This window comes from Dama dama, chromosome 14, assembly GCF_033118175.1.
Source record: "Dama dama isolate Ldn47 chromosome 14, ASM3311817v1, whole genome shotgun sequence".
Lineage (NCBI taxonomy): Eukaryota > Metazoa > Chordata > Mammalia > Artiodactyla > Cervidae > Dama > Dama dama.
The window spans coordinates 30249188-30260032 of record NC_083694.1 but is presented as its reverse complement, the minus strand read 5'-3'; the positions used below and the strand labels follow the sequence as shown (position 1 = coordinate 30260032).

The 10845-nt window shown below is 39.6% G+C and overlaps 1 protein-coding gene across 1 annotated transcript in view; it reads left to right on the top strand.

Annotated features, from left to right (window-relative positions):
• The first annotated feature begins 233 nt into the window (after positions 1-233).
• CATSPERE (catsper channel auxiliary subunit epsilon) overlaps positions 234-10845 on the top strand; it is a 145878-nt gene continuing 135266 nt past the window's right edge. Inside the window, exons 1-2 of the mRNA XM_061161208.1 lie at positions 234-295; positions 9020-9068. Of these exons, the coding sequence (XP_061017191.1) occupies positions 246-295; positions 9020-9068 (99 nt within the window). The 5' untranslated portion in view covers positions 234-245. The remainder of the gene's footprint in view (positions 296-9019; positions 9069-10845) is intronic.

The window sequence follows — 10845 nt, the reverse complement described above, 5'->3', positions numbered from 1 at the left end:
TTATGCTACTTCATTCCATAAAAGCACAGTGTTGCTTTTCCTAAAATCTGATTTATATTTTCTCCTCCGGTAACTAACTGGGGAGCCTCGGCCTCTGCGCGCGATTGCACGCATGCGCACACGCCAGCGCCTGGCGAAGAGCGGCTGCCCCGCCCCGCCCCGCCCCCGCGGGCCGCGAGCACCTCCAGCCACCCCCTGGCGCGGCTGTTGGGTAGTGGCGAGCTGGCGCCATGTCCGCCTCAGGAATGGCGGTGCTGCTGTCCTGGCTGAGCTGTTGCGGCTCGGCCCTATGGAGGTAGAGAGACGCCAGTCGCGGGAGGGGGCGTCCCTGGGGCTGGGCTGGCGGGGCCATATCCCTGCGCCTTAGCGTCCCGGGGCCTGGCGTCCCGGGGCCTGGCGCCCCAGTGGACCGCAGCCTCGTTCCTCAGTTCTGGCGCCAACACCGGCTCCCCGCCGCCCGTTCACTGTTTTCTGGGAATGAGGGCGGGAAACGAGGGCACGCATTGGAGAAGGGAATGGCAACCAAATGGCAACCACTTCAGTCTTCTTGCCTGGGAAATCTCATGGACACAGGAGCCTGATGGGTTATAGTCCATGGGGTCGCAAATAGTCTGACACGACTTAGCGACTAAACAACAAACAACAACAAATTAGGGTTTAGCTGTCTCCTCAAGTTCCCATCGTAGTTTCGCGTTACTTTCCCGTGTCGGTTTCCTGGATGGCGGATCCCGCTCTGAACCCTTTTGCCAGAGAGCACAGAGAGCACCAGAAAGTCTCCCCCAGGAATGAGAGTGGGGGCGCTTCACTAAGCTTCACTAGGTAGTTGATGGTTTATGTTAGGCAGTTTGGTTGAATGATTTGTGAGAGGGTGCTTTAAAAATGTGCACAAAGTAAGAATATGTAATTCCCGCAGAAAGTGGGTTGATAATGAAGAAGGAAAATTTTAAAGTTCTGAGGGATTCTCCATGTAAGTTTTTTGGTCAGCATTAGGTGGCTGCTGGATTCGAAAGTGTATCAAAATATTTTACATTTTCATCACAGGTTAAAATACAGATGAAAGTGAAAGTGAAGTCGCTCAGTCGTGTCCGACTCTTTGCGACCCCGTGGACTGCAGGGAGAGCCATGAGGCCCTCCGTCCATGGGATTTTCCAGGCAAGAGTACTGGAGTGGGTTGCCATTTCCTTCTCCAGGGGATCTTCCCGACCCAGGGATCGAACCCGGGCCTCCCGCATTGTAGGCAGACGCTTTTATCGTCTGAGCCACCAAAAATACAGATAGTTAACTGGAAAAATCACATTTTGTGAATCTTCTGTTTATTACCTCCTAACTCAGGTGGCGCCTGTGGTAAAGTCCACAGGGTCGAACAGAGTCAGACATGACTGAAGCGACTTAGTGCACAGTGCAACATTAAAATGTAAGGATACCAACAATAAAACTATTATAGAGGTTTCAGAGCGAAGGGATCCATAGCATCTCAGTGAACAGATGGAGAAGTCAAATAGAGTAAAAGTGGTTGGAAAGTCATTGAAGTACTGAGAACAAATTAAAACATAGCATTCTGACAACTCTAAAAATTAATATTCTTCTTTACAAAATGAAATAATAAAACCTATCTCATGGTGGTGTGAGGTATGAAAACCATGATATATTTCAAACTTTTAACACATGTATCAATAAATTATGGTAGTTGATATTATTTAGGTTCACCTGTGAGCGAAGGGAGTTTATAATGTTTGCTATGTTGTACACCAGAGATCACCAAGCTTTAGTGTAAAGGATTAGATATTAAATATTTGAGGCTTTTCAAGCAATGCTATCTGTTTTAGCTACTCTGCCATAGTAGGGGACAACAGTAATAAACAGTGGTAAACAAATAGTGTGGCTGTGTACAAATAAAAGTATTTACAAAACGCAAATGGAATTTGGCCCAAAGAACAGTTTTTCAATTCCTGGTGTACATTCATAATTGAAGGAAATGCTCAGTTTAAATTAGGGGTTAGAGAAGACAAAAAAAGTTTGTTTGTTTATTTGTTTTGTGGTAGTCAGACTCCCTGAATTTTAGTTCTTAATAAGGTGTGCTTTTAAAGGAGGAGCTTTCTTGAACTTAATGGATTTTTATTTTATTGTTAGCCTTTTGGAAGGGGAGTTGAGAAATCCAGGGTAGATGTTTTTATTTAAGAATCTTTTCCTGCCCCTAGGTCTAAGAGGTATTTATCCAAACTTTTCACAACTGTTAGCAAACTTGGGTCTGCTTGCTGGAGCTCAGTAAAGTCAATTTGCTGACACTGGGTTTTTATGAAGAAAGTTAGGGTTTATTTCAAGTGCAAGGAGTATGGGTGGCTAATGCTCAAAAGACCTGAGCTCCCCAGCGGATTTCGGGGAAGAGTTTTTTTTAAAAGACAGTTTGAGGGGACGGGTCTCAGGATATACGATTAGCTTGGACACAGTTCTCTCATTGGTTGATGGTGAAGTAACAGGGTGATATTTTTGGAATCTCAATAATCACCCTTCTGGCTCCATCCAGTGGTCAGCATGCAGCTCACTTCTGCTTCTGGTTGGGGTTTTAGTATCTGCAAAACAACTCGGTAATGTGCATTAGACTCTTATCTATGGCTTTCAGAGACGAACTGAAGATTCTGTGACTGCTATATGGCTGATCTGTTATTTAAATTGTTACCTGCTCTCAAGGACCAACTGCTGTTTTTTGTTACTACATGTTCATAGTCTTTCATTCTTTTTATTTTTTAAAATTTATTTATTTTAAATGAAACAAAAATGAATATTTTTAATGATAAAAGGTACAATTCACAAAGAAGACAGACATCATAAACCATTAGACACCTTAACCAAGAAACAAAGATACATAAAGCAAAAACCAGAAGAAATATAAAGGAAAAGAAAAAAAATATAATCATAGTAAGACATATTAGCATTTCTCTGAGAATATTTTATCAAGTGCTGAAAAAATAAGAATAGGAGCATCTTGAATGGTGGCATTAATAATTGAAATGTAATAAATTTCTATTTAACTTATATTAATCATATCATACACAAATATATTTAAAATTTTGTATCTCATATGTTATTAGATGTCCATAGGACATTTAGAAAAACTGGCAAAAAGATAAACATTACTAAATTTAACACACTAGAATTCTTTTCTGTGTGTGCATGGTTCAGTTATATATATGCACATATATTATTTTTGAAATTATTTTCCATTATAGGTTATTACAAGATATTGATTATAGTTCCCTGTGCTATACAGTAAACCTTTGTTGCATATCTGCTTTTTTAAATTAGAAATCTAGCATTCTGTTTATACTCAGTTAAACAAGTGGAATCAATATGTCAAAAATTTTTTAGTTAGGCAAAAATTCATGAGTTTTCTAAAATGTTAATATATATTATATATATGTATACAAAAGCTTTTATACTACACTCGATAAAGGCTTGAGAAAAAAATCCATTAAAAAAAGAATAGATGGTGAAATTGGAAAACATAAGCTAAATGAAATGGGAGCACTGAATATGGAATAATAAAAGTGAAACAAACTAGATAAAAGATCTTCATATAGTCCCATTGTTTTTAAACATGGCTGCTCAATAGAAACATATCTGGAGCACTGGCAAAAAAAAAAAAGCAACACCTGGGCATTCATAGTTTTCAAAAAATTCTAAGATAATTCTGATATGCATATGGACTTTAAACAGAGATTACAGGTTTTTCTATTAAATGATAGTTTTGGTGATATAGAATTCTATAATTTTTCTGTTGACCAATCATGATACAATGTTGTTAAATGAGTAATAGTTACATAATCACAATAGTAAAATATGTTTATCAGTTTTCACAATCAATAGCCAGACAAAAAATAAAAGATAATTACAATTGCAAGCCATAATGGGAACATGATTAACCTGACAATATAAAATAATTACACACAATTTGGAGGGGGCAAGCAGAATAATATGGTAAGTGAAAGTGCATACATGCACATGTTTTCACCTGCCCAGCCAGACTATGTCTTTTGGTTGGTGCATTTAATCCATTTACATTTAAGGTAATTATCGATATGTGTGATCCTGTTACTGTTTTCTTTATTGTTTTGGGTTTTATTTTCAGTAGGTCTTTTCCTTCTCTTGTGTTTCCTGCCTAGAGAAGTTCCTTTAGCATTTGTTGTAAAGCTGGTTTGGTGATGCTGAAGTCTTTTAACTTTTGTTTTTCTGGAAACCTTTTGATTTCTCCATCAAATCTGGAGAGTCTTGCTGGGTAGAGTATTCTTGGTTGTAGTTCCTTACTTTTCATCACTTTAAATATATCATGCCATTCCCCTCTGGCTTGTAGTTTCTGTTGAGAAATCAGCTGATAGCCTGATGCCAGTTCCCTTGTATGTTATTTGTTATTTTTTCCTTGTTGCTTTTAATATTTTATCTCTGTCTTTAATCTTTGTCAGTTTGATTACAGTGTTACTCTCTGTGCTTCCTGGATTTGGTCAATTATTTCCTTTCCCGCATTAGGGAAGTTTTTAGCTATTACCTCTTCAAATATTTTCTCAGGTCCTTTCTCTCTTTTCTCCTTCTGGGACCACTATAATGTGAATGCTCCTGCGTTTAATGTTGTTTCAGAGGTCTCTCAGGCTGTCTTCTTTTCATTCTTTTTTTCTATATTCTGTTTTGTGGCAGTGATTGCCACCATTCTGTCCTCCAGGTCATTTATCTGTGCTTCTGCCTCAGTTATTCTGCTATGGATTCCTTCTAGAGTATTATTCATCTCTCTTTGTTCTTTAGTTCTTGTAGGTCTTTGGTAACACTTCTTGCATCTTCTCAATCTTTGCCTCCATTCTTTTCCCCAGATTCTGAATCATATTCACTATCATTATTCTGATCTATTTTTCTGGAAGGTTACCTATCTCCATCTTAGTTCTTTTTTCTAGGTTTTATCTTGTCACTTCATCTGGGAGGTAACTTTCTGCTGTTTCATGCTGATTAACTTTCTGTAATGTGGTTTTGTTTTAGCTCCTGTGGAATTGTGGTTCTTGTTGCCTCTTCTGTCTGCCCTCTGATGGATGAGGCTAAGAGGCTTGTATAAGCTTCCTGATGGGAGGGACTAATGGTGGGAAAAACTGGGTCTTGCTCTCTTGGGCAGGGCCTTGCTCAGTTCAGTCACTCGGTCATGTCCGACTCTTTGCAACCCCATGAGTTGCAGCACGCCAGGCCTCCCATCCATCACAAACTCTAGAGTTTACTCAAACTCTTGTCCATCGAGTCGGTGATGCCATCCAACCATCTCATCCTCTGTCATCCCCTTCTCCTCCTGCCCCCAATCCCTGCCAGCATCAGGGTCTTTTCCAGTGAGTCAACTCTTCGCACAAGGTGGCCAAAGTACTGGAGTTTCAGCTTCAGCATCAGTCCTTCCAATGAACACCCAGGAGTGATCTCCTTCAGGATGGACTGGTTGGATCTCCTTGCAGTCCAAGGGACTCTCAAGAGTCTTCTCCAACACCATAGTTCAAAAGCATCAATTGTTCAGATCTTAGCTTTCTTCACAGTCTAACTCTCACATCCATACATGACCAGTGGAAAAACCACAGCCTTAATCAGACGGACCTTTGTTGGCAAAGTAATGTCTCTACTTTTTAATATGCTATCTAGGTTGGTCATAACTTTCCTTCCAAGGAGTAAGCGTCTTATAATTTCATGGCTGCAATCACCATATGCACTGATTTTGGAGCCCAAAAAAATAAAGTTTGACACTGTTTCCACTGTCTCCCCATCTATTTGCCATGAAGTGATGGGACCAGATGCCATGATCTTAGTTTTCTGAATGTTAAGCTTTAAGCCAACTTTTTCACTCTCCTCTTTCACTTTCATCAAGAGGCTTTTTAGTTCCTCTTCACTTTCTGCCATAAGGGTGGTGTCATCTGCATGTCTGAGGTTATTGATATTTCTCCTGGCAATCTTGATTCCAGCTTGTGCTTCTTCCAGCCCAGCGTTGCTCATGATGTACTCTGCATATAAGTTAAATAAGTAGGGTGACAATATACAGCCTTGACATACTCCTTTTCCAATTTGGAACCAGTCTGTTGTTCCATGTCCAGTTCAAACTGTTGCTTCCTGACCTGCATACAGGTTTCTCAAGAGGCAGGTCAGGTGGTCTGGTATTCCCGTCTCTTTCAGAATTTTCCACCGTTTATTGTGATCCACACAGTCAAAGGCTTTGGCATAGTCAATAAAGCAGAAATAGATGTTTTTCTGGAACTCTCTTGCTTTTTCGGTGATCCAGCGGATGTTGGCAATTTGACTCTGGTTCCTCTGCCTTTTCTAAAACCAGCTTGAACATCTGGAAGTTCATGGTTCACGTATTGTTGAAGCCTGGCTTGGAGAATTTTGAGCATTACTTTACTAGCCTGTGAGATGAGTGCAATTGTGCGGTAGTTTGAGCATTCTTTGGCATTGCCTTTTTTGGGATTGGAATGAAAACTGACCTTTTCCAGTCCTGTGGCCACTGCTGCGTTTTCCAAATTTGCTGGCACATTGAGTGCAGCACTTTCACAGCATCATCTATCAGGATTTGAAATAGCTCAACTGGAATTCCATCACCTTCACTAGCTTTGTTCGTAGTGATGCTTTCCAAGGCCCACTTGACTTCACATTCCAGGATGTCTGGCTCTAGGTGAGTGATCACACCACTGTGATTATCTGGGTCATGAAGATCTTTTTTGTACAGTTCTTCTTTGTATTCTTGCCATCTCTTCTTAATATCTTCTGCTTCTGTTAGGTCCATACCATTTCTGTCCTTTATCGAACCCATCTTTGCATGAAATGTTCCTTTGGTATCTCTAATTTTCTTGAAAAGATCTCCAGTCTTTCGCATTCTGTTGTTTTCCTCTATTTCTTTGCATTGATCACTGAGGAAGGCTTTCTTATCTCTCCTGGCTATTCTTTGGAACTCTGCATTCAAATGGGAATATCATTCCTTTTCTCCTTTGCCTTTCACTTCTCTTCTTTTCACAGCTATTTGTAAGGCCTCCTCAGACAACCATTTTGCCTTTTTGCATTTCTTTTCCATGGGGATGGTCTTGATCCTTGTCTTCTGTACAATGTCCACAGTATCAGGCTCAGTAAAGCTTTAATCCAGTTATCTGTCGATGGGTGGGGTTACACTCCCTCCCTGGTATTTTTTTGTCCTGAGATGACTCAGCTCTGGGGTTTAGGGGCTCTATGGTCAGGGTTAATGGCAACCTCCAAGAGAGTTTACATCAAAGGGGACCTTCCCAGACAACTGCTGCCAGTCCCATCCCTGTGGTGAGTCCTTGCTGACCCATGACTCCACAGGAGACCCTTCAACAGTAGCGGGTAGTTTTGGTTTAGTTTCCTGTGGAGTCAACTGCTCCTTGCTTTCAATCTTGGTGCACGCAAGGTTTTTTTTATGCCCTCCAAGCCTGTAGACTCTTGTTCCCCCCAGTCCTGTGGAAGTCTTGTAATCAAATCCTACTGGCCTTCAAGGTCGGATTCCCTGAGGATTCCCAGTCTCTTTGTCGGGTTCCCAGGCTGGGAAGCCTAACATGGGGTTCCAAACGTTCATAGCAATGAGAGAACTTCTTTGGTATTATTGTTCTCCAGTTTGTGGGTCACCACCCAGCAGGTATGAGATTTGATTTTATTGTGATTGTGGCCCTCCTACCATCTTGCTGTGGCTTCTTTGTCTTTGGACATGGGATATTTGTTTCTGGTAGGTTCCAGCATCCTCCTGTTGATGGTTGTTCAAAAAGTAGTTGTGATTTTGGTTCTCTCGCAGAAGGAGATGATCGCATGTCCTTCTACTCCACCATCTTGAACTGGAAGTTCTCTTTCATTAATTCTTAAGCCAGCCTTTTGAGACGGAGAGGAGACATGGGAGACTAAACCTTTTCAATAAATGAGGCAAAGCAGAGGACATAGGGGACAGAGATCTGTTCCAGGAAGACCCCATAGGGCCCTGCTTGGTTGTTGTTCAGTTGCTCAGTCATGTCCAACTCTTTGTGACCCCATGGACTGCAGCATGCCAGGCTTCCGTGTCCTTCACAGTCTCCTAGAGTTTGCTCAAACTCATTCAATACCCAGTGATGCCATCTAACAGTCCATCCTCTGTCATCCCCTTCTCCTCTTGCCTTCAATCTTTTCCATCCTCAGGGTATTTTCCAGTGAGTTGGCACTGTACAAATGAGGTTACTTTTGAATAAAATATATTATTAGAAGCAATTTTACTTGTTTTTTCTTGCTTTTTTAGTGTGGCCACCAGAAAAATTTCAATTATATAGGTGACTCATATTGTATTTTTATTGTCTATATTTCATATAGACAGAAATTAAAGTACCCTGAGTAATAGAAATGATAATCACTACAACTCACAAAAATTTGCTCTTTACTTCAGTGTTTCAAATAAGAAATACTGTTGTTGTTTTTTTCTTTCAATCTGTATTCATTCTATTTGAACTGAGTTTATATGTGAAGGAGTTAGAGCCAATATTCTACAACAGTTTTTATTCTAAAACAAAAACAAGATGCAAAAGTATTTACTTCTCACTATTGTGTCTTCAGATACTAAGTAACCTTGAACACACCTTGAGTTGGGGATTGATGTCACTGATGTCCCCAGTTTTAGCTCTGACTACACTTTCTAAGAAGGAGCTTGAGCAGAAATGTAAAGCTCATGGCAGCCCACAAGGGTTAGGCTTGCTCTGACCATATATTGTTGTTTAGTCATTCAATTGTGTCTGACTCTTTACAACCCCACGGATTGTAGCCCACCTGGCTGCTCTTTCCATGGGATTTCCTAGGCAAGAATGCTGTAGTGAGTTGCCATTTCCTTCTCCAGGGGATCTGCCCTGTCCAGGGATCAAATGCTTGTCTCCTGCATTGGCAGACAAATTCTTTACTGATGAGCCACCAGGGGAGCTCTTGACCATGTATTAAAATCCCTTTTATTTGGAGGAGACGTAGTTTTAATATTCACATTTGACATTTTCCTCTGCAGGTATTACAGTAACAGCCCAAACTATGATATTTTTAGTACCAGAAGTACTGTAAGTGTTTAATTTTTTTAAACTATAGTTAAGTATTAATATTTTTGACTTCACAGCAGAGAGCAAAGTTAATCATACTCAGGTGCACGGTGCAGTGTCATTCTTTTATTTCCTCATCATCTTTATCTTCCTAATATATTTCCCTCCTCCAATAAATACCTTGAAATCTGTATCTAGCAAAAAATAGGTCGTGTTGTTTTGATGTTTTTGTAATTTAACATTCACAAAATGGTGTTATGATACAGATAGGATGACCATATAATATATTGTCTCAACTACTGAGAATGAAAGATAGTGCTATTAATAGTTATGCTGGGACAACAGGTATAAATTGGGAGTGTTTAGACAAACCAGGATGCATGATCATCCAGCTATAGATTTCCTTCTCTACATTACTTTTTAATTTCAATACTATGTCTAGTTCATTTCTTAAGGCTTCCTGATTACTAGTATGTGTATATTATTTACCTATCCCTCCAATCAATGATGGATGAATGGCTTCTTACCACCACTAACAGCATTGTGATGAATGCCCTTCTACATGTCATTTATAAATTTGTGCAATAATTATTTAGCTATGATTGCTAGGACATAGGGAAACAGACACCTAATTTAACTAAATTCTATAAGATTTTTCTCAAACTGGCAATCACAATTTATATTCTTACTCAGTGAACATCTCCACCAATATTTGATACTATGATTTTCCCTTTTTTCACCAATCTCGTTACCACATACTAGTAGTTTATACTGTCATTATTTTCAGTTCTCTGATAAGTAGTGATTTATGAACCTCTTTTCCCATATTTATGCGGGGCTCTTCCCTGAACAGCCTGCTCACTTTGCTCATTTTCCATTTAATTTTCTGCTCCTTTTTTGTTGATATACAGAGTGTTATATACATTCTACTATATATATTAGTCAAATGTTGATTTTAAATGTTTTGGTTATCATTTCGTAGCCTCTTATCTACTCATCTAACCATTGACTTTGTGCACGGATACATAATTTTGTTTAAAAACGATGACTTTTGTCAAGTCATCTGCTCCTTTATTTAACCTTAAAATTTATACTTTTTTGGGGACTTCCCTTTCAGTCCAGTGATTGGGACTTTTGCCTTCTAATGCAGGGTTGGGGGGAGGGTGTGGTTTCTTTCCCTGGTTGGGGAGCTGTGATCCCACATGTCTTGCGATCAAGACACCAGAACAGAAACAGTACTGTAACAAGTTCAATGAAGACTTTAAAGATGATCCACATCAAAGAAAAAATCTTTTAAAAAAAAGTTTATACTTTTTTAGAATTTTAAGAAAAAATTTTGTCTATCTAGAGTTGCAAAGATTTTTATCCTACATTTTCTATTATATGCTTTATATTATTACCTTTCAGATAAAGATCATAAATAACATCTGGAGTCCAACTTGTGTATAAGATAAGATAGGTCTTTACATTACTTTCTCCATAGAATAAACCAGCATCTATTAGAACAATTTATTGTTTCTGTGTTATTTTTTGGTATCATCTTTGCTCTCTATATCTTGTTGTTGTTAAATTGCTCAGTCATGTCTGATTCTTGGCAACCCCATGGACTGCAGCATACCAGGCTTCCCTGTCCTTCGCTATCTCTCCCGGAGCTTGCTCAAACTCATGTCTGTCAAGTCGGTGATGCCATCTAACCATCTTGTCCTCTGTCATCTCCTTTCCCTCCTCCTCTCAATCTTCCCTGCATCAGGGTCTTTTCTAATGAGTTGGTTCTTTGCAACAGGTGGCCAAAGTATTG